The 22,021-nt window shown below is 54.1% G+C and overlaps 6 protein-coding genes across 6 annotated transcripts; all 6 read right to left on the bottom strand.

The window, feature by feature from the left end:
• Window positions 1-1,303: 1,303 nt before the first annotated feature.
• On the bottom strand, window positions 1,304-4,522 carry PHYSODRAFT_354828 (hypothetical protein). Its single transcript, XM_009531266.1, has one exon. It carries the CDS (start codon window positions 4,488-4,490, stop codon window positions 3,564-3,566), a length of 927 nt encoding a protein of 308 aa, XP_009529561.1. The 5' UTR covers window positions 4,491-4,522; the 3' UTR covers window positions 1,304-3,563.
• Window positions 4,523-4,904: 382 nt separating this feature from the next.
• On the bottom strand, window positions 4,905-5,910 carry PHYSODRAFT_507535 (hypothetical protein; the record flags this gene model as incomplete). Its single annotated transcript, XM_009531265.1, has 5 exons — window positions 4,905-5,108; window positions 5,191-5,411; window positions 5,506-5,554; window positions 5,641-5,718; window positions 5,815-5,910. 5 exons carry the CDS (start codon window positions 5,908-5,910, stop codon window positions 4,905-4,907), a joined length of 648 nt encoding a protein of 215 aa, XP_009529560.1.
• Window positions 5,911-9,039: 3,129 nt separating this feature from the next.
• On the bottom strand, window positions 9,040-9,543 carry PHYSODRAFT_508387 (hypothetical protein; the record flags this gene model as incomplete). Its single annotated transcript, XM_009531264.1, has 1 exon — window positions 9,040-9,543. The coding sequence occupies one exon, from the start codon at window positions 9,541-9,543 to the stop codon at window positions 9,040-9,042; it is 504 nt and encodes a 167-aa protein (XP_009529559.1).
• Window positions 9,544-11,251: 1,708 nt separating this feature from the next.
• Window positions 11,252-12,043, bottom strand: PHYSODRAFT_508992 (hypothetical protein; the record flags this gene model as incomplete). The annotated part of the gene is made up of 2 exons (XM_009531263.1): window positions 11,252-11,395; window positions 11,735-12,043. Coding segments are annotated over 2 exons (453 nt in total), but the record flags the coding sequence as incomplete, so codon positions are not given.
• A 425-nt stretch (window positions 12,044-12,468) lies between these two features.
• On the bottom strand, window positions 12,469-12,993 carry PHYSODRAFT_508162 (hypothetical protein; the record flags this gene model as incomplete). Its single annotated transcript, XM_009531262.1, has 2 exons — window positions 12,469-12,654; window positions 12,721-12,993. The coding sequence occupies 2 exons, from the start codon at window positions 12,991-12,993 to the stop codon at window positions 12,469-12,471; spliced, it is 459 nt and encodes a 152-aa protein (XP_009529557.1).
• A 2,064-nt stretch (window positions 12,994-15,057) lies between these two features.
• On the bottom strand, window positions 15,058-17,995 carry PHYSODRAFT_334012 (hypothetical protein; the record flags this gene model as incomplete). The annotated part of the gene is made up of 6 exons (XM_009531261.1): window positions 15,058-15,314; window positions 15,356-15,527; window positions 15,598-15,939; window positions 15,998-16,324; window positions 16,403-16,507; window positions 17,774-17,995. 6 exons carry the CDS (start codon window positions 17,993-17,995, stop codon window positions 15,058-15,060), a joined length of 1,425 nt encoding a protein of 474 aa, XP_009529556.1.
• Window positions 17,996-22,021: the final 4,026 nt, after the last annotated feature.

The raw sequence follows: 22,021 nt of genomic DNA, 5'->3' as shown, positions 1-22,021 counted from the left end.
AATCAAAAATAGGGCGAGTACCACTAATATGGTACATAGATGGACAAAGTACCTCTTAATTGAAATCTAATGAGACTATCACTACATAAGGGATCGATACTTCAGCCGCGCAACGACACGGCTGTCCCGCACCTTCACTTCGGAATTCGCCTCCTCTATCGCACCATGGGCATCCGGACCACCCACTCGCGTTGTCGTCGCGCCGCTCTCTCGGTCTTCATTCTGCTAGCGCTCACTGCGGTGCTGGTCCCAACGGCGTTCGCCGATAGCAGCAGCAGCAGCGACGACGACGACGATGGAGTCCCGAGTCTGTCCGAGATGGACACCTACGACGCCCTGGCCATTGCATTCATGGTCGTCGGACTCGCAGTCTCCTCCGCTGGCGGCGTGGGCGGCGGCGTCATCATGGTGCCCGCCATGGTGCTCATCATGAGCTTCGACATCAAGCGCGCGACGCCCATCTCCAACATGGCCATCCTGGGCGGCGCCGTGGCCAACGCGTGGTTTAACATGCGCAAGCGCCACCCGACCGTGGACAGGCCGTTAATCGACCCGGAGCTGGCACTCGGCATGATTCCGGTTGTAATTGGCGGCACCGTCCTGGGCGCGCTGATCAACAAGCTGATCCCGAGCTACATCCTGTCGCTGCTGTTCGTCGTGGTGCTCGCTGTCGGTGGCTCGCGTACGCTGATGAAGGGCATCCGCCTGCACAAGAAGGAGATGGCCAAGAAGAAAGAGACGGAAGCCGCGGCGGCGGCAGCCGAAGTCCCTGCAAGCCCCGGCGTCTACGTGCAGGTAAGCACGCCCGTCACAGTCGGCAAAGACGACATCTCGGAAGAGAAACGTCTCAGTACTTCGGCCTCCACCGCCGACGCTGCTGTGAATAAAGCGCTGATCGGCGACGAAATAGGCTCCAGTGGTACACTGGCACAGATTCTGGAGAAGGAACGCCACTTCGCCTGGGGACCCCACATCGCCATCATGATCTGCTACCTTGGTGTAGTCGCTGCCAGTATTGGCGATGCGTCTGTGGACTGCGGCGGCGTCGCCTACTGGGTCATCCTGCTTATCGAGATCCCATGGGTCGCCGTGTTTGTCTTCTTCACGTCGCACTACCTGCACAAAATCTACCTGCGTAAGGCGGTCGTCAACTACCAGTACGTCGACGGCGACATCCAATGGACGAAGAAGACCGTGGTGTACTTCCCGTTGGGCTGTGCCGTTGCCGGTATTGTTGCGGGCATGTTCGGTGTCGGCGGAGGTATCATCACGGGCCCCATCATGATCGAGCTGGGCATCGTGCCGGAGGTGGCTTCATCAACAACGGCGCTGATGATTTTGTACTCGTCGGCGGCCGCTACAGCGAAGTTCGCAGTGTTCAAGATGATTGCTTGGGACTGGGCCCTGCTGCTGTGTGCGGTGGCGTTCGTGGTGACTTCTGCATCGCAAGTGGTGATTTTGGGCTTCGTTCGCAGGACGGGTCGCCAGTCCATCATCGTTCTGTGCATCGCTACGGCTGTGTTGATCGGAGCAGTGATCATGACGTACCAGGCCATTAAATCCACGGTCGACACCGCTGGCGATCCGTTCTCCGCGGACATTTGCAACTAGTAGTTGTGTTCACCTTCGTTGGGTATAGCAAAGATAATGAAAGTCTTGATCAAAGTAGAGTGCCTCTATGCAGCTGTGATGGCGCAGGCAAGTATTCGACGCCCAAGCGAACGTTCCTCTGCTCCGCGACAGTTTCGGATCGCAGCCTCCAACGCCGGAAAACTACAACCGTCCAGGCCGCCATCTATTCAAGGTAACCCTACAAAACCACTGGCACGTGCGAGAAGTTCGCGTCTAGATGGGCATTCTCATTCAAGCTCCACGCACCAGAGTCAAAACTCTAGTGCAGAGCTACCCATGGGCAGACACGCTGGATACCGATGCGCAGCATTGGCCTTGACCGCTCTGTTGATCTCCGTGCTCTCGTTGACATCTTCTGCCTCATCGGATGACAAAAGCTCCAGTGGCGGGGTTCCGGAGCTGCGAAGTATTTCAACCTTCGATACGTACGACGCGCTTGCGCTCGTCTTCATCGCAGTGGGGCTCGCAGTCTCGGCGGCCGGCGGCGTAGGCGGCGGAACCATCCTCGTTCCAGCCATGATCCTCATCATGGGTTTCGACATCAAGCGCGCTACACCCGTGTCCAACCTGGCCATCGTCGGTGGAGCTGTCGCCAACGCCTGGTTCAACATCCGCAAACGCCACCCGGCCGTGGATCGCCCACTGATCGACTCGGACTTGGCGTTGGCGATGATACCGCTGGTCATGGGCGGTGCCGTGGTGGGCACTATCCTGGCCAAGTTGTTGCCAAGCTACTTGCTCTCCCTGTTTTTCGTCGTGGTGCTCGTGTTGGGCGGCTTCCGTGCAGTGTCGAAAGGCATCAAGATGTACCGCGCTGAGATGAAAAGCTGCAAGGTGCAGGAAGTTGCCCCCACTCCAGCAACGGAATCGACAGAAGAACAGCGAGCTGCTGCCTACGTGGCTGTATGTTCTCCGAGCTCGTGCGCGGAGGATAAAGTGACGGACGAAATGGGCAGCGATGGTGCTCGCGACTCCCTACTCAAAGGATCCGGGAGCTTGTCAAACGAGTGTGATGGTTCCGGCATGGTGGCGGACGACGAGGTGCTGGCGGAGATCACCGAACGGGAACGCCATTTCTCGCTGGCCAAGCAAGGAGTCATCATGCTCTGCTACTTGGGCATCGTAGCGGCAAGTATCGGCGGAGCAGCTGTGACGTGTGGTGGCGTTGCGTATTGGTTGCTATTGATCATGGAGGTCCCGTGGATCTGCGGCTTCGGCGTTTGCACAGCCATATACCTCTTCAAGCAGCACTGCCGCAAGGTGTCGGTCAACTACGTGTTTGCAGCGGGCGATATCCACTGGACGAAGGAGACGGTGGTTCGCTTCCCACTAGCTTGTGCCGGCGCCGGTCTCATTGCCGGTCTGTTCGGCGTCGGAGGGGGAATAGTCACTGGTCCTCTGATGATTGAGATGGGGATTGTCCCCGAAGTTGCTTCAGCGACCACGGCGCTCATGGTGCTCTACTCGTCGGCTGCAGCGACTGCCAAGTTTGCCGTGTTCAACATGATCGCGTGGGATTGGGCCTTGTTGCTCTGTGCGCTGGCCTTCGTCGTCACCGCGATCTCGCAAGTCGTGATCCTTGGCTTCGTGCGCCGAACAGGACGCCAGTCCATCATTGTCCTGTGCATTGGTGCAACCATTTGCATCGGAGCGGTGCTCATGACTTACCAAGCTATCAAAAGCACAATTCAACATGCCGGCGAGCCTTTCGAGGCCAACGTGTGCAAATAATAGTGCGTCATGACCACATATTGACGTTCCAAACGCACCCGGAACAAGAGATACTACATAGCTTGAGCAATAACAATATATTGACAGTGCGAAGCGATACGCTTGCAGTATGCTACTTGGTCACGACACTCCTGCGCGCATTCCGCTGCAGAGAGGATCACCGCCGCCTACTGTAGAATAGTGCAAGTGCCAGGGCGCATTTACCAGGCGCCGTGGAGCTTGCCCTCACGGTCACGGAAGTTGACGGACGCAGCCTTCAGGTCCTGCACGCCCACCATAGCCTCGCCGAGGTCGGTCGAGATCTCCTTGAGGATCTTGGCGTCGTTGAAGTGGGTCACGGCCTGCACCATGGCGCGAGCACGCTTGGCCGGGTCGCCGCTCTTGAATATGCCCGAGCCGACGAACACGCCGTCCATGCCGAGCTGCATCATGAGAGCAGCGTCAGCGGGGGTGGCAACGCCACCGGCGGCAAAGTTGACGACCGGCAGCTTGCCCGTGGTGGCGACCTGCTTCACGAGCTCGTACGGAGCCTGCATCTCCTTGGCGGCGACGAACAGCTCGTCCTCGTCCATGGACTGCAGACGGCGGATCTCGCGGTGCACCGAGCGCGCGTGGCGCACAGCCTCCACGACGTTGCCGGTGCCGGCCTCGCCCTTGGTGCGCAGCATAGCGGCACCCTCGGCGACACGGCGCAGGGCCTCGCCCAGGTTGCGGCAGCCGCACACGAACGGCACCTTGAACTTGTGCTTGTTGATGTGGTTCTCCTCGTCGGCCATGGTCAGCACCTCGCTCTCGTCGATGTAGTCGATCTCGGTGGCCTCGAGGATCTGGGCCTCCACGAAGTGGCCGATGCGGGCCTTGGCCATGACGGGGATCGTCACGGCCTTCTTGATCTCGGCGATCATCTGCGGGTCGCTCATGCGGGCCACGCCGCCGTCCACGCGGATGTCGGCGGGGATGCGCTCGAGGGCCATGACGGCCACGGCGCCGGCCTCCTCGGCGATGCGGGCCTGCTCGGCGTTGGTCACGTCCATGATGACACCGCCCTTGAGCATCTTGGCCAGGCCGGCCTTCACGGTGAAGGTGCCTTCGGTGGGGGCAGAGCCGGCAGCGGTCTGGGGAGCCATGGTGTTCTTGGGTTGGAGCTCGTGGAGTTCGCGGCGAATCCGGGAATGAGGTGGAGGTGAGGAGGTGGCGGCGCAGGCCACGCATGAGTTTCGTGGCCCACTTTGCGGTGTTGGTGGCCCACAAGCACCCCAACCCTAGCCGTTGCTGTTGCAGCTGTCTGCGGCCGAGGATTGGCTGCGGAGACTGTACACAACCGGTCACCATGCGTGTACGGATCAAGCGGGCCATAGCTAGCGGACCACCCGGTGCTCATCCCATCGAGCTGCTTACGGCCTGCATCATTCATTGCGCCCCGGGGAGACTGCACCATGGCTCGCTATGGCACGAGCTAAAAGAGTTCTGCAGGGAGGCAACGGGCTCAAGACGGATGTAAGCAATAATGCGTGAAGTGGCTTGTTTTGGCTACTACACTACTACAGGGCGGTGCCGCGTTCGAGGTTCTGCCGGATCTCCACGGTGTACTTGTCGAAGGCCTGCGAGGCCTTGCGATTGAAGATGCGGTTCTGCCCGTTGATGTAGTCCACGTCCTCGCCCTCGTAGTGCTGGCGCCGGCGGCTGAACTTCTTGCGGGCCTTGATGCGTTCCTCCAGCTCCTGCGCCATGCGCTCCACGTTTTCCTGCGTTGTTCAAAGATCGTTAGAACACCAGCGCGCATGCCAAACCCCAAACACAGTACATGTATGCAGAATCTCCACGCACCTCTTCCACCTTGTCGTCCTTGCCGTAAGACAACTCGTCGCCAAGAGCGTCTTCGCCGGTGGACGCAACAGCGGCAGCGGTTTCCCCTGTGGTCGGCAAGTTCACTAGCCGCTTCTTGTAGCCCTTGTACAACGAATCCTGGTTGAAGACGCCCCACCCAAAAGCTGCTTTCCGCTTCTCCTTCTTGCCAGCCTTCTTGGCTTTGATCTCACCCACCTCGGCTATTTCAGCAGTTGGATCAACGAAGCAACCTCACACAGGTCAGCAGCCAGCGCGTCGCAGCACCACTCACTCCAGGCATCATAAGCCACTCACCTGTCTCGTTCAGGTGGGCCTTGCCGCTCGCTGCTATCTGCTTCTTCTCCTGTTGTACATGAATCCCAACATACCCAGCACTTCCATGAGTCGATCAGCGCTTCGTGGCAACTATAATATAGACCTCTCGCCCACCTCTCTCTTCTTGTACTGCTCCTCTTTCTTGGCCTTCTTGTCGTTGTTCTTGACGCGGTCGTGCTCTGCTGCCACTTCCTTCAGAACACACAGAGGCCCATTCGTTCTGGTCAGACACCTGTGACGCCGGGGCGTTCTACAGCTTCACGAGCTGCTTCGCTTGCCCCGTCCTACCTGCTTGTTGGCCTTCCTCCCCGCGTTCATCTTCATGCGCAGCTCGAACAGCTTCTTCTGCGCCGGCGTGACTGTCAGCTGGTCCTCATGCTCCATGTCGGCCATGGCCTTCGTCTTCCCGAAAATACTGTGCTCATGCCGATACAGCAGCATGCTTTTGGCCAGGTAAAACCTACTTTGGTAGGTATATGCCTTTCGATAGGATCAACCTTCAAAATGCAATCTAGGAAAATGGGGTTGTAGCTTTATGTACCTATTTAAGAATCCCATTTTCGTGAACAGTGTTTCAAATCTTCGTCGCTTCATAAACACTCATGTGAATTTAACCAATAGGATCGCACGTAATAAAATCTAACAAGTTCTAGGTCGATAAAATCAGTTTTGCTAGGTTTTATATGAGTGATACCTTGGAATTATGAAGATGAAGACTTTCCACTACATTGGGGGTCAAACGAAGTTCCATTAATGGGAGCTTATGCGATGACCATCAGCTCAGCCCGATAAGGGACGAGGAGAGGCGGGTCTTGCTTGCTTGTTTGTTGGTCTTGATTCGAAGTGAGGGGAGAACGCCACGCGTCCATCGGCTGGACTGTGGGCAGTCAGGGTTACCGGTATAATACCGGTGTGTACCGGTATGTCGAAAGTACTATTTTGAAGTGGAAAACACAATTCCCTGGTTCTACCATGGAATACAGCTTTCCACTACATTGGGGGTCAAACGAAGTTTCATTAATGGGAGCTTATGCGATGACCATCAGCTCAGTCCGATAAGGGACGAGGAGCGCGGTGCCCCCAAATGGTCATACAATCAGCCCCACTAATGCAACGTCGAATCGCCCCGCGGACCTGTTACCATGTTTGCCGCCAGAGTAGCAACCGACCCCTTGCAGAGTCTGGTGTAGGTCTTGAACGCATCGGAAACCCAACGGCCGTGAAACTGGATCGTGAGTGCATCCGTGCCAGCTCGGTACATGTGGGTTGCTCCGCCCGCTCGTAGAGAATGGGAGCTGAAACAGCGTGGGTCTTCGCCAGTGCTGGTAGCCGCCCGCTTGATAGCTTCTAACACATCATTCGTCGCAATGCAGGCCGGTTTTCCGCAGCAGTCCAGGTACACTGCAGCCGGTATATCAGCGGGTAGGTGTTTCCGGACTTGGAGAAGGATCAAGGCACCAAACACGGGGCATGTCCCGAGTGCGACAACATCCTCGTTGTAGGAGAGCCGCCTTGGTTTGTCTTGGAGCCGATCAGGCGCATACACACCGACTGTGCCTTCGATGGGGACAGGGTTGGCTGGCCTTCCGCATCCAGAACCGTGATGTCTTGAGCTCGAACAGCAAACCACTTGAACGAACCGCCAGTAATTGCCACGATTTCCGACCGCCGAAGAAGGAAAAAGAACGCCAGGCACATGACCCCCCCCAGAAGGCTTGCTCGAAGGGCTCAGTCATTGAAAGGTTGCAGAAGCACACCTCGAGGAGTCCGATTGACACTGGTGCTTTCCGGTGCGGAGGTGAATCGAGACGGCTGATGCCCTTGAGCAGCATACGAATGTGCGGGTGTGCGATCGGGAAGTCATGTCCGGATGCCGCGAAGAAGTGCCGAACACCGATGAGCACGGCCATGATCGAGTCGCTGCGAATGGGACCACCGGACCCGAAGCCATACCGAAAGCCGTGGAGAATAAAATCCGAGATGTGCTGCACTTGAGCAGCGAGAGGCATGCCCAAAAGCGAGGGTGCAATGCCCTGGCGGGACGTCCAGGTCGTCCACTTGGTCAAGGCTCGGCGGTATTGCTCGAACGTGGAGTCGGCAACGGAGTGCGCTCGGAGATACGCTGCGAGATATCGATCAGACCTTGAATATCCACAGTCGGCGAAACCTGCGAACATCCGGGAGTTAGTGACGAGAATTTGACCGCATACGATGGGTTAGCGGCGATGCGGGAGCCAGCGTCGGCGCGTTCGTTGTCAGAGCCGGCCACGTGCGACGCCGAAAACCGAAGCTGGAACGAAGTCTCCCACCAGCTAAGTAGATAATCACTTGAGCGCGTGGATTACAGGACGCGAGCTTGTTTTGCCATGCGACCGCAGAAGTGTTGTCGATGCAAAATTGAACGTGGCGTGGGCGATCGTTGCGCGAGGCACCGGAGCCCCACCGGCGTCCCCATGCGTGGACCGCGAAAGCGCACGAGAGCAGCTCCTGAAAGTTGATATCGAAGCCGTTGAGCGTACCATCCTTAAAAGCCGCAATCAAGGCACGCTCGCTGTCCGAGAACTGGTACGTGAGGGCCACTTGCGATGATACATCCAGCGCGCAGAGGCCATAATCGGACGCATCCATTTCGACTACAATGTCGGGTGCTGGGAGAGCATTGAAGTATTCCAGTGACACGCCGTTCAGGCGGGGAGTGTGGAGCACACACCACCGCCATTTCAGGTCTTGTTGCATGTCCGGCGTAACCGGAACACGCTGAAACCGCTGGAGATAACTTTCGCGTCGGCGCAGACGCTGGAGAAACGGCCGTGCAGCACGTATGTATGTTGCGACGTGCCGGAGGCTACCCATCAGCGACCGGTAGGCTTGCCTTGAAAGTGATGAAGCAGAGTACGCAGCCGCCACAATACTGCGTGCCTTGGTTATCTTCTCTGTCGGCATCGTGACCGTTTCCACCACCGTGTCGAACGTGAGGCCCAGTACACGCTGGCGCGTGTTCCAGTCGGTGAACTTCTTAGTGTTGATAGCGTCAGCTCCCAGGACTGCCACCATAGCGTACCGTAGGGACCGATCAATGTCCTCGCAGGAGGTGCCAATGTCCGCAGCCACATTGGTGTGGTCGTCAACCCAGTGATAATTGAAGACACCACCCGGGTACTCGCCAGTCGCGAGTGAACCGTGCACGTAAGCGACGGCACCACCAGCAATCTCGTAGAAACCCGGTGATCCAGTCCAATCGAATGGCGCAGCGAGCTCGATCACGATGACATCGTCCTCCTCGATGTGGCCGGTGAAAAGATACACGCTGTTGCTGTGAATGCTGATGTTGCGGAAAGCAGACGCCACGTCACCAGCCATCACACACACCCGGGCCCTTGGGTGAGCGCGCTTGGACCTCAGGATTTCGGCCGCCACCGCTTCGCAGTGAGTGTATCCGGCTTGGTGATGCTGTCCTGATCCGTGTAGTCGTTGATGGAGGTGCCTTCGCGGTACGACAGATCGTGGATCGTCCTACCCGACACGTTTTTCGTCCTCATTGCCCTTGTCCACCACCCCAAAGGGGCTGATAATAATCTCGGGCCATTGCTTGAGGAGATCGCGGTCGAGTACGAGGCACCGCCCAGCATCCTGCTCCTTTCCAATGTTCTTGCGGAGCACATTAAGGCGATCTCGCGCCGACCCGTGATTTGGTGGCCGCTGTACCTGCCGTGGAGGTGTCTTGCTTAGCCGAACTTCAACGCCGCCCTGCACGATTCTCTGGAGCTCTTCCAGATGTGCGTAACCCTTGCATACTTCGTTCAGCACGCCTGGGACCAGGTTCTTGTTAGGCCGGTAGTCATCAGCCGTCTGTCCGCGCACCAGCTCGACAAAAGCTGGGAGTATCATGCCCGACTGTCGTGCATATTCTGATAGCGCCTTTTGCAACGGGGTGTCCAGAAGTAACTCGGGTCCCGCCGCGCCTGGTCGCGACAGCGGATAATTGTCCGGCGGCAGCGCGATGCCATATTTTGCCATAGCTTGAGCAAGAGTAGCTCTGCGAGACATCCGCAGTAAATCGCTCCGGGCACGGGCGTTCAGGTGCATGCCTGCTGCGGTCTTGACGCTGACGACGGGGCGCAGGTAGCTTGGCCGCGGCGCGATATCGTTGCGCAACTTGGCTTCTTCTAGAGGATGGCCCGCACTTCCTTGGTCCGGAGTACACGATGCCGACCCCGGCGAGCCGGTTATCCGCGAGGCCGGCTGAGTCGCAGCGCTTCTCAACTCACTCCCACGTGGTAATGAACACCTAACATCTTGTGATATAGTCAGAGCTGACGCTTCACGTATATGGTTTAATTGGTGTACCGGCTGTATGGCCAGTACTGGCTGTATGGCCGTGGGTGACTGTATGGTCGACCCGGACTGTATAGTCAAAGGTAGCTGTATAGCTGTAGGTGGCTGTATGGCCGACCCGGACCGTAAGGTCAAAGTGCCAGCGCAAGCGGCGCTGGCTCCGCTGGTGCCCTTGTGGCTACCTGGTGAAGTCGGTGTTCCGGTGGTGGAAGAGGTCGGACGAAGGGCAAAACAGGTGCCCTCACGGAAAATTTCCCGCTCACGCACCGATTCACGAACAGCAATGCCGTCCTGAGGGGCAATGTCATCGGTCGCCACCGAGGTTTGTTGGGGGTCGTAGCGACGGACGTGCTCCGTTCGACGGGCGCAACGGTCGCATCGAGCGCAGTGCCGGGCGAGAAGGAGGCCATGAAGGAGTTCAGGTCGAAGCCGCCGTCGGATCTCGGCGTCGGCACCGCACATATCGAGGTCGTCGCGGCCTTTGCTGGCTTCGTCTTCGCTGGAGTCGTAGTCTTCCGCGGCTTCTTCGCAGGCGGCGCCGGCGCCTTGTCCTCCTGGTCGGAGTCGGAGTCGTGCCCGCCGTCGGCCACCGCTTTCCGTGGCGTCTCGCCGCTGGTCGCTGCTGTCGGCCGCTTGACCAGCTTCTTTTTGCCCTTGCGAGCTTCCGTGAGGGTTCACCGGAGACTACCTTCGACGTCGCCCGCTTGCTCGTGCGGAGCGGGGCGGGGTCGGACGTGCGCCTTGTAGGCGCCCTCGCCCATGGTTCGTCCGCGCCCATGACGTCCACAACATCAGGAGGGGCTGAGTCTGCGGCAGCGACGGCAGTCGGGCGCTCGCTGTCCGACGGGGCCGTCTCGGTCCTGGGCGATGGCGAGCTGGGGGCGCCGGCTTGGTCGGTGGTTCCACGGGTGATCATGACGTAGTCTTGAGAGGTTAAGGACCCCTTCTTGCTTGCTTGTTTGTTGGTCTTGATTCAAAGTGAGGGGAGAACGCCACGCGTCCATCGGTTGGACTGTGGGCGGTCAGGGTTACCGGTATAATACCGGTGTGTACCGGTATATCGAAAGTACTATTTTGAAGTGGAAAACACAATTCCCTGGTTCTACCATGGAATACAGCGTTATCGCTAAGTTTGAGAGAAGCGTAAACCTAGCTGATGACGAGCTGGTAACGTGAACTTTTTTCGATCTCGTCTGAGTTACAGACAACGAACCACCACTTGGTGGAGATTTGTATGGGATTTTCGCACCACCGACAGACGACATGAAACGCGCCATCATTACATAAAGCGATCTGATTGGCCAAAGCAACATAAATAGACTGATTTAGGATATAATTCGACTAGTATAAACATATGATAAACATAAAAAAGCATGTACATGTATTGATGTTAGATCTTCATCGTCGGAAACTTCGGGATAGCTTTCTCGAACGCCGCAAAAATTGTATCCGCGGACATCAGCTCCCACGCAGCGATCGTGCGCTTGATCAACGCTAAGCGTTTCTCTTTGGTAGTTTCCTTGTCTTCGTCATCCTCGACATTCTTGTCCTTCTTGCCCTTGCCACTTTGCTTAACCTTCTTGCCGTCCTTGCCCTTGGCGCACTTTCGGCCCGTCTTGCCCCTCGGCTTCTTGACCACCTTCTTGCTCTTACACTCGCCCGCCGGATCGTCCTGCGCTGCCGTCATCTCCTTCTATTCCCCGTGCTCCTCCGTGCCTTCCTTCCAGCCGCCCTGCTTCTCCTTGACCGGCTTCGTGTTCTCCTGCGTCTCCTTCTTCTGCGTTTCCTTGTCCTGCTTCTCCTTGCCCTGCGTCTCCTTCTCCTGCTCTTTCTTCTCCTGCTCCTTCTTGTCCTGCTTCTTCTTCCTCTTCACCGACTGCTCCTTGAGCCACAGCGCTCTCAAGCTCTTCTTGAGAGGCCCCATGACACCAACGTCAAGGGGCTGGCACACCGCGGTGCTGTTCGCCGGAAGCGGCACCACGGTGGCCCCGGTCTCATCTGCAACCACCCTCTGTTCCTCTTCCGAGACGTGGCAGTCGAAGTTGCCCAACAGAAGGACAGAGGGTGCGTCTACCTCAAACTTGAGGAGCTCTTTGCAATACCGTACCCAGACATGGCGATCCATCCAGCCATTTTCTTGGAATGCGTACACATGTCCCGCAGGGTAAGTCTTCAGCTCTTCTTCCTAAATTTTACCCCCTGGTTTAACACGCACAATAAACAAAATAGGATTTTTTTTGTCTAAACCTCAGTTAGTAAAAACAACTTAACCGTCGAAAAAGAAAAAATAATACTAAACGTACCATCAGCGCGAGCGGTTAGGACTGCCGTCATTTTGGCACTGTGCTTTTCAGTCTTGCGAACCTTTGCAGAGCCCTTGCGACCCTGAACGGCCCAAATCTTCTTAGGGGGCGTGTCCTAGTAGATGGCGGTTTCATCTACATTGTAGATTTCTGAAGCCGAGTGCTTCAATCCGTGTTTTTGCCAAAACTCTAAAGCAAACTCCACGTGAGTTATCTCCAAATCAGCCTCCTTCTTCTTTGTAGCTTAAGCCATCTGCACGGAAAAACCATGGCTTATACAAAAGTTGATAGTTATTTATCAATACTACCCCCCAAAAAAATCAAAAACAAAAAAAACATTTAGATCATCGTACCGTTTTGCAAACCTCTGCAGCAATCTCATTATTGCATTATACCCGCTTTCTTCACTCTTCTTCGACTCTAAGTACTGTACAAGCCAATCTTGATAGTTCAGCTTGATATATTTAAGCATGTACTGCGTGCAAAGTGGCTTCATGACAATATAAAAACCCGATTAGTCTACAACAGTGTGAATATTGTGATAACCTTAACCAACCTCTTCATCTCGTCTCATATCCTTCATAAACGTTACCAGTGCATGAGAAAAGGGGATGATTTCCTTCCTACCTCGTCCCTTGAGCGTCTTGCTAGTCTGAGCGCCTCGGTAGTCGAAGATCTTGGCCTTTTTGGCAGCCCAATCGCGCAGATTACGTCGAGGGTACCCTAACTGCCGCAGCGCAGCAGCTTCTCCAACAGCATCAATGAGCTGAAGCGCTCCCCGCTTCTCTGCTATGATGTACGAGCGTTGCTTGCGCGGTGTTGTGACCATAATGGTCTCAAACCGGAAATGAAGCGCGCCAACACCGTAGCAGTCAAAGTTCATCCTGAGTCCATTCGTTTTTGGCACCAACTAACGTGATACTCATTGGTAGAAACAAAGGGAAATGACAGATCTGATTGGGTAACTCAATTCTCTTGTATACTGAAATAGGATGGAAATTATAACCACCGACCCCTGTCTGTCTATGTCGAAATGGCGTGTTTTGGGTCGGGGGTCTTTCATCGTCGTTGTCTGTAAACCTTTACATCTCAATAATGTTCGTTTTATGACAAACTATGTTTTTTATGGCAGGTCTACGGCCGCAATCATTGGTATAGTAATCGAACAACTTTGTCTTCTGCTACGAGTCGCGTCGAGCGACGCTGAGGCGAAGAAGCCTGAGGCCCGAGCGTGTACATGTGTTGTTAATATGCTCCTTTCGTCGCTCTGCTGCCAGGAGTTGACTAGGGAGCGCGGGTCTGTACTACATGGTGAAGGTGTAGTAAAACTTGGACACGGCCGTGGAGAAGCTGGTGCGCAACCCGGGTCGGTAGTCAGCTTCGACTGGTGTACGCGTGACGAGGCCACGCAGCACTTTACATCGGTATCTTTATGCGGAAGCAGAGGTGCTGTGGACGCCGCGGACCGAGACTCGCCTTATGTTCAACGTGCACCGCATCATGCTCTAAGTACTGCATTACTATATCTGTATCTATGATCTACTACTTGTTCTAATATGCTCCTGCTGTATGGCTCTTGCTGTCAGAAGCTGGCAGGTGAGTGTATTCCAGAACTATATAGCGAAAGAGCAGCACATCTTGGTATAGGTCATGGAGATGCTGCTGCGCAACCCGGGCCAGCATCTGAAGCTGCCAGTGTTGGAAGAAAGGAGCGCATCGTCATCCTACATCTCGCGAAGGAGGGTCGCTGGGACCTCACGTTCGACGGTGGTCGGCGCATGCAAGGAAATGGTAGCCACACTGCAACTCGGAGTGGAGGTATCTCAACAATGAACGGTGAATTTTGCCATGACGCGGAACTTTTCAGAGGTGAAAGTAATTTGTTATTTGTACTTTAGTGCACTTGACAAGACTGGATTAAGCTCCTGTTACCGGGTGGTGTTGAATGATCAAGAACAACAATTGGTTTAGCGGTGACTGCGGATACTTCGCACTTTTCACGGAGCGCTTGCTTTCACGGTCTGCTGTGATGCGGAAGTTGCTGCCTAGGGAATGCGCTCCGGAAGTACTGCAGAGGTCCGACGACCAGCGGATGCACGACTATCAAAGCAGGTAGACACCGGTTGCGAACAGCATGAGGTCCCTCCCTATCTAGGGTCTAGCCAGCAATGTCATCCTAGCAAGAAGGCGGTGACATCCGAGTCGCACGGAGTTGTCATTCCGGTGCTGGACACCTCCACGACCAGCTTCTGTGTGCCATTGCATGGTGATACGACTCATTTAAGTCGTTGCTTGCGAGTGGTTCGTCGTCCTGAAGTGGTGCTGAAAACGTCGAATCGCTGCTATGATCTCGGTGGGTTTAAGTTACCTCCTCCACAGTCTGAGTGCAGCTGAAGTTGCCACTACACACGTGCATGCAGACAGTTCTTCGTCTAGGGCTCGATTCGATCAAGTTCGCAGGGAAGCAGGTCGAGGTCGAGTTCTTCGTCTAGGGTGTCAGCTTCGCGTTCCAGTTGCTTTGAGGTGCCTTTGTCTTCTTGATCGCCACCACCAGCGCTACCAGCGCCTCTCTGTTACCCTGCTTGGGGCAATAGAGAGAAGAACGAGCTTGAGGAGTCCATCCAGGGACCGAGCTGGTCGCGTGGCGAAGCCTAGTAGGTCTTCATGGACCATGCCAACGGGAACCTCCGGTGCAAACCGACCGAGTTGAGCCGCCTCAGTTACAAGCTCGATAGCTCTTCTGAGTGAAGAAGACAGCGAGATTTGTTTAGGACTTGGTTGAAATTCAAGAGAAAATTTCACTTGGCGTTAATACATTTAATGTATTAACGCCAAGTGAAATTATACATGCTGATCAGCTAGACAGGTAACTCCAGCTAACAAGCCTCGTTGTCTAGACGTACATCACTCTCTCCTCTCGTTGGTGGCGGCGGAAGCGAGCCATCAAGCTCGCTGTCAGGCGACGCATGTCCTCGTGAATGCCTTCACCGAGCGTCGTGATCGATGCTTGAATCTCGGCGGTTGTTGGGGTCGTGGCTGCGAGATCGCGACGCAGCTCGTCGACATCGCGGCGGAGGTTCTCGACGCTACTTGCCGCTTGCTCGATGTGGAGTGCTTGCGCGGCCTCTGCCGTTCTGCGAGCGTGTGACTCTGTGGCGAGGTCCAGGCCAGCCTGACTGCTTCTCGAGCACGTTCTTCGTCAGACAGTTGCGCTAGACACGCTTGTTCGCGTCGATCACGCGCCAGATCTCTCTCCGCGACGCACTCCTCGTAGACGCGAGTGTACTCGTGTGCACGAGCCTCATTGAAGACCTTGTCGAAGGCGTCGCGAATCACGTCGAAGTTGTCGGCGTGGAAGACGTTCTCGTTCCAGTCGGAGTTATTATCGCCTGCTGGCAGGCGGTTGTCTAGGAGAAGGCGCTTCAGCCTAGACTCTAGACTCCATGGCCGTGAGCTCGAGATCGGTGAACGGTCCAGCAATTGCCTCCATGAAGATCAGGTCGCGGCGCATGACTCGCCCGACGTCCTTCTTGGAGAGGGGCGTGTTGGACCGCACCCGTATCGACCGCTTCGCGATTCCAAACTTACAGGCCCTGCCCCACGACTTGTAGAGTTCCGGGTGAGGGACCATCAGCTTCTCCAGCACCATGCGAGCTGGTAGATCTAGCTCGAAGAGGTACAGGCCCTTCTCGTCGGGCATCCCTTCCTTCTTGGTCGTGCGAGCCTCTTTCCAGTTGATGTAGGCGATGGCCGCATTCGCCATCGCCACGATCTCCTGGTTGGTGGTGTCAGCATGGACACGAGCCGGGGGAGCCCAAACTCGTGGCGAGTACGCGGAGGTTCGTCACCGTCCAGGTCGGTAGAAGACGACCGGCGTCGGGTTGTTGACCGGGTCGGCACTCGAGGAGTGGTCCTTGGGGCGGAAGGAACAGGTGCATCACGCGCTGCATCCGCTTGAGCGATAGGGGCAGCGTGTGGAGCGCCTTCGAGGACGCGAGTCGCAGCATGCTGTTTGTCGCCGTCCGCCGCGGATCCAGCTCCGGTTGGGGTTTCGGCAGGCGCATCCGTAGATTAGTAATGGGGTCGTATACTGATCGGCCGCTCTGCGGGCGCTGCCTTCGGGCAGCGTCTAGTCCACTGCGGGACACGTGAGGACGTCTCTGTGGGCAAGGTGGTGAGGTGGCGGCAAGCTGTAGCCAAGGACTTGCCGCGCAGAAGGCTTCGCTGCGCGCTATGACCGGGTTCGCCGTAGCTGGCGGGCTGTTAACGGCATGGCCCAGGAAGGTGCACTGGACGCGCGACAAGACCAAGGCGTAGGGCGGACTCCCGAACGGGACTTTGTACTCAACACGAAGGCGGGCGAAGGATTCGGCAGGAGGAGCGCAAGGCACAAGAGCAGATACTACAGATCAAGGTGCGAGGCTACGCTGAACATGCTGAAGACCGATGAGCGGACGTGCAAGGGACGGAACAGATACTACAGATCAAGGCACAAGAAGCTGTGGGCATCGATCGATGGCAGGACCGACAGCTTCCAGGCGTTGACGAAGAGACCTGTGAAGGAGAGCGACGCGGCGAGCGCCATTTTCGTCGAGGATGATGAGGAGGGGGGCACGGAGAGCCTCACTTTTCCTGGCGTATGCGGAAAAAGGTACACTGGTACACCGTACCCATTTGTAGGTACAGTACCAGTTGCCTCACTCATTTTACGCTTCGACTAGCAGTATAGAGTCTAGCTTAGTGTTTTTGGGTTACGGAAAACACGCAATACATTGACATTGACATTGTATACTGATCGGGTCGGTGGATTTGGTCGGGCTCGCCTATACACAATTATAGTGTTGTAGAACGATCAAACACTGTCGAGAGAGGCCTCAGAGAGGAGAAGTTCTGCTGATACCACAAGACTATAGCGCTAAGTGTGTTTTGCGGTATCACGAACTGTGTGAGTTGTATGATTATCTATGTGTCTCAATGCGGGTTAGGGTTGCCAGCCGGAGGAGGGGGGCAGGTGAAAGCGATTTCCAGGATTTCACAAATTCGCCCATGGCCTCCTTAACTATAGGCAAGCCTGGGCTCATCGTAGAGCTAGCCTTGCCCTTTAGCTTTCCAACGAGCCCAACTTCACTTAATGATATTTCGTGCAGCCTTCAGGCCGTTCCGTTTCCTAGAGCACTCGTGGAACTTTGGAGATTTGGCGTGGGCGACCTCCGTCCCCGCTCAGCTGCCACACTGGGCCAAAGTATGGTCATGATAAAAAAACACGATTTGCATTGGGGTGTTTTTTGCGGTATCAGCAGCAAGAGCCCTCAGAGAGACCGTTTGCAACCGCAACGAAGCGGAGGTCTGCAATGGTCGGCGCGTGGGCCGGAGTAGGTATGTCTAAGTAGGAGTTACTATCTTTTTACCGACGCCTTGCCCGCCATGAGCGAAGCGAAATTGGCGGTGCAAACGAGGAGCTCACCCAGGCGAAGTCCGACCAAATCCACCGACCCTATTAGTATACGAGCCCATAAAAGTCTATCGGTGCATCCGTAGCGCGTTCCGGCTCCGGCCGGGGAGTCCGAGGGAGTTGCACGCTCGAATGGCTGGAGGCGAGCCATGCTTACCGCCCCCGCTTCGATCTCGGTTTGCTCGCGCGCGGCAGCTTCAGAAAGAGACAGCGTAACCGTGGAGTCACTGTCATGCGTGGGGTCGTCACTAGGGTATTCCACCATGACGAAGTCGTCGTCGTTAGCAAATCCGTTCTCGTGGCGAGCCGCAGTTGGCTGTGTCGGGTTCACCATGACGAAGCCGTCGGAGTCAACGGCGTCTACGTCCCGGGGAGACATCGGTGGTGGGAGCGGGGAGGGCGGGGTTGGCTTGTGGAGTGCAAGCTGCAAAGTGAGAAGCGAGGAGAGTGCTGCTCACCCTGTAGGTCTCCCCAGACACGCGCACACGTTAGGTCTCCCTGCGCACAACCCTACCTTAGGCCTCCTCCGCATACACGCATTAGGCTGCGAGACAGCATCCCTCTCGCAAGTCTTGTCCGTCCAGCTAATGTCGGTCAGCTCGCATGCAGTGAAGCGCAAGGTGTTGGCCGAAACCTTTCGTTCATCCCATGGACTCAGCGTTGCGTAAATAAAAATTGCAATAAAACTATTGATAAAATTGCAATTAGAAAATGGCTGCAATGATTTGATTGTATTGTACAAGACAGTTGACTTGATAACTGTATGTGCGTGGGTAGCCAATCAAATGATCCATACAGACCCCTATATAAACCACAAGTACACAATTCAATGCCTACATTGTACAATTAAAATTGTAGCGTGACGGCAAATCTCAATCATTTTTTCAATGTAAATTGACGCAACGCTGCATGGACTCCCACGCGCTCCTCCACACACACTTCATGGCCATCGAGGAGACTACCACCCGCTGCTCTGAGTTTGACTTGGATCAGCGATTCTTGTAGAAGGTGAGAGCAGAAAGCCCAGTCTTGATCTCCTCGGGCTACAGGTTCGCCAGCACGTTCGAAAATCGTCTCATTCAGCCGTAGTTCTTCGTAGGCGTGGACTTCGCTCGACATCGTCCTCGAGGGTAAACGCTTTGGCTCACCCGCGCGCTACTGCAAACCCCGGAAGAGCGCTAGGTGGTCTTCTCGTCTAGGGTTGCCTTCTGTGTCGGCGAGTGCTCTTTTTTCATTCGTACAATATTGTTGTTGTCTTGAGCGTAGTTGTAGTTGTAGACCGTCAGACGGAGGGCCAATTTGAAAGTGGGGCCGACTCCAGCTCTTCATCCGGTTGTGTTCGCTTTTCCTACAGCCCTAGTAAACTGGTGGAGCTCAGTAACCTCACTTATTCTTATTATACTTTACGAAAATCAAGTTCTTGTACTTCATGCATCTGTTTCTATCCGATATTAGAAACTCCGATCGGTATGTCAAAAGTTGGTACTTATTCTAAACCACAACAAATATCACAGATTGAGAATGGATACTACTACGAGTATATGCAAATTCTCATATTGTCTGTTTAAGTATACACTTGAAAGAGAGGATGGGAAGAAATTGGGTGAGAATTGGGATGAGCGGGAGAGGAGAATGGGCCCATTACTGTGAAGGCCTGATATAGAACGCTGGCGCATCACTCACTGACTCAGTGAGTGATGCTCTAGCTACTTACTGAAGTTCGTCTGTTATATTATACGTTTTAAATAAAGCATATGTCAATCCTCCGCGCTAGGGTCCCCGAGTATGTTTAAGGCTGCCGGCTTGTTGATACAAGCCGGCAGGTTTATTCTGGCTAATAATGCCGATTCAGGTCGGTATAGAATGGGGTTGAAATCGCTGAATACAGTTTAAGTGTTTAGGAATCGACCTAGACCTCTGTGGCTTCTTATTTCGTACTTTATTACCTCCACAGTAAACTCAGGTCACATCAAATCCTCGGGCGGTTTGCTGGCGGATTGACTGGATTGATTCAATCAATCGACTTCAAAAAACTACGACTAGAACGCACAATAGCTGCACCACACGCATGCATGATGATCGACAAAGCTGCTGATTGGTTGCTTAGGCGAGCGCTTGGAGGTGAAAACACCAATCACGATTTGGCGATCCCACAACCCTTGAGAAGGGGTAATTTAGTATCGGAGAGGCCAAAAGTGAGCACAATACTTGACCCTAAAAAACGTTTATGAAATATGACTACACATTGTATTCAGAAGGCTTATACAATCCTAAACCTAAACCCTAAACCAGTCATTTTCCACTATGTGTATTGGGGAACGGGGTCACTCCTCTGGATATAGGGGAACGGAGTCACTCCTCTGGATAGTACCCCAAGTGGTGCACCCTCAGAGCTAACATATACGTTTTGTATGAGAAAAGCTGTAGATTTTAGGGCTTGTGTGCAGGCCAAGTCTGTAACACCCTATTAATATGTTCGGCCTAGAGTTCACGCTTTGTAAGTCAATCCACGAGAAACTCCAAGTAAATGGCTGTTCACTTGGGTTTATATACACTAGCTCCCTGTGTTGGACTAGCCTGAGTTATTAATTCGGCTAGAACAGCGACCGCAATCGTGCGATCAATGTTTCATTTAGGGTAATTTTGCCTTCATGATGATGCTTCTCGTAACTCCGCGGTCCGAATTTGAGTCAATCGAAAGAAGAATTTGTAGAAAGGAGAATATTGGTGCATAGGAAACATTATACTGAAACAACTCTATATGTATCATAAAGGTGTCGATACACCGTCACTTTTGCAACATGCTCTTCCAGATGAATTTGGGAGATCTTGTGCGACGTCATAAATTCCCAATGCAGAGCGCACTTCTCTGTTATTTTCATTAATAACTCGCGAAGACATAAGTAGAATCTTCCTATACGCTAGATTTTAATCAAATCCTTTACCCTTCTGTCTGTACGAGGATAGGGATTACCGTTTGTGGGATGCTGATATTTTCTATAGTCTCACCAATCTCTATAGTACAGAGAACATTAACCCTAGAACGTGCACCGAGATCTCGATGGATAGGGCAAAAGCAATCCAGGAACCCAATGGTCACTTATATTAACACTTCACCCCTGGGGAAACAGATCTATACAGAGCGATTCAGAGACAGACAGAGATAAATATATAGTTGCGAAGAAAAGATGCCGCTAGGGCCAAATACAAAAACCTAGACACTCAGACCCGAAAGAGGTAAAGAGAGAGACAGATGGAGCCGGAGGGAGAGACAGAGCCAGAACGTGGCAGGTACCGTATTTGAGATCTCATACTTCATACAGGTGATTGTTGAAGTTGTAGTGTTGAAGCTGTAGTGTTGCAAAGTGGACACGAGATGTACATGTACCAACGATTTTATGTTCATTGTCAAGTGCATGCAATGTATTCAAGTTGAGAGCTCTAACTCGACCAACTATCCGTCCGCGCCACCGCCGAGAGAGTGTCGATATCTCTGTTTGGATTTACTATATGGCGCACAACAGGAACTTCGTCAAGAAGTAGGTTGAACAACTGCCAGTCTGGCTCAGAATAGAACAGCCTCTGCTCGTCAATCAGTGGCGCTGTGTTGACTTCCTCTGGCACGATCACGGCTTTTTGAAAGCCACTTACAATCACCGGTTGTTGCAGCGGGCTCCATGCCGCTTTAGTCCAGGATATTAGCTCGTGTCTTGTAGGCGGCTTCAGCTTGAACGGTAGGAGAGCCCTGCTGTTTCGAAGTTGCTGCAGCATATACTCGACCCAATTTTTCCGTAAAAAGTCTTTCAGGGGCTTATTCCAGGAGATATCGGCCGGTTGACACGCAAACATGTACCCGGCCGGTATCGGCATGAGCTCAGCATTCAGGAGCCGCGCAAATATTTGAACGTCCTTCCTCCAATGTCCAGAAAAGTCGCCCAACAACAGTAATATCGGGACGTGCATATCAGGACGGTTGAAAAAAATGATAAATCAAAACCTCGATCGTCAAGTCTCCATTCCACCATCCCGCATCGTTTCCATACACTTGAACAGCATTTTGCTCTCCTTTCAGCTCACGCCAGAGATGAGCGCCAAATCCATGCTGGAAAACTTTGTTTTCCCACGCTCGCTCAGGGATTGTCGACGATTTCGTTTTGAAAATCATGAAAGGGTCGTACTTTTGCCCGAGACTGTCTCCAATTAACATGAGGGTGATGCGTTCTTTGTCTTTGCCGGCGCTTTTCATCCAGGCAGTTCTGGATCCAGTCAAGGCAATAGTTTTTGTTGGCAAATGTTCGTATTGTTTTGCTAACAGGAACATTAAAAACATACTAGTTGCACATTCGTAAAAACAAAACAAGCAAATTGACTTTCCTGTTTGGTCGGCGTTATAAACTCTGTCCAC

This window comes from Phytophthora sojae (assembly GCF_000149755.1).
Source record: "Phytophthora sojae unplaced genomic scaffold PHYSOscaffold_5, whole genome shotgun sequence".
Classification (NCBI taxonomy): domain Eukaryota; phylum Oomycota; class Peronosporomycetes; order Peronosporales; family Peronosporaceae; genus Phytophthora; species Phytophthora sojae.
The sequence above is the reverse complement of the archived record's forward strand: the minus strand, read 5'-3'. Positions and strand labels throughout refer to the sequence as shown.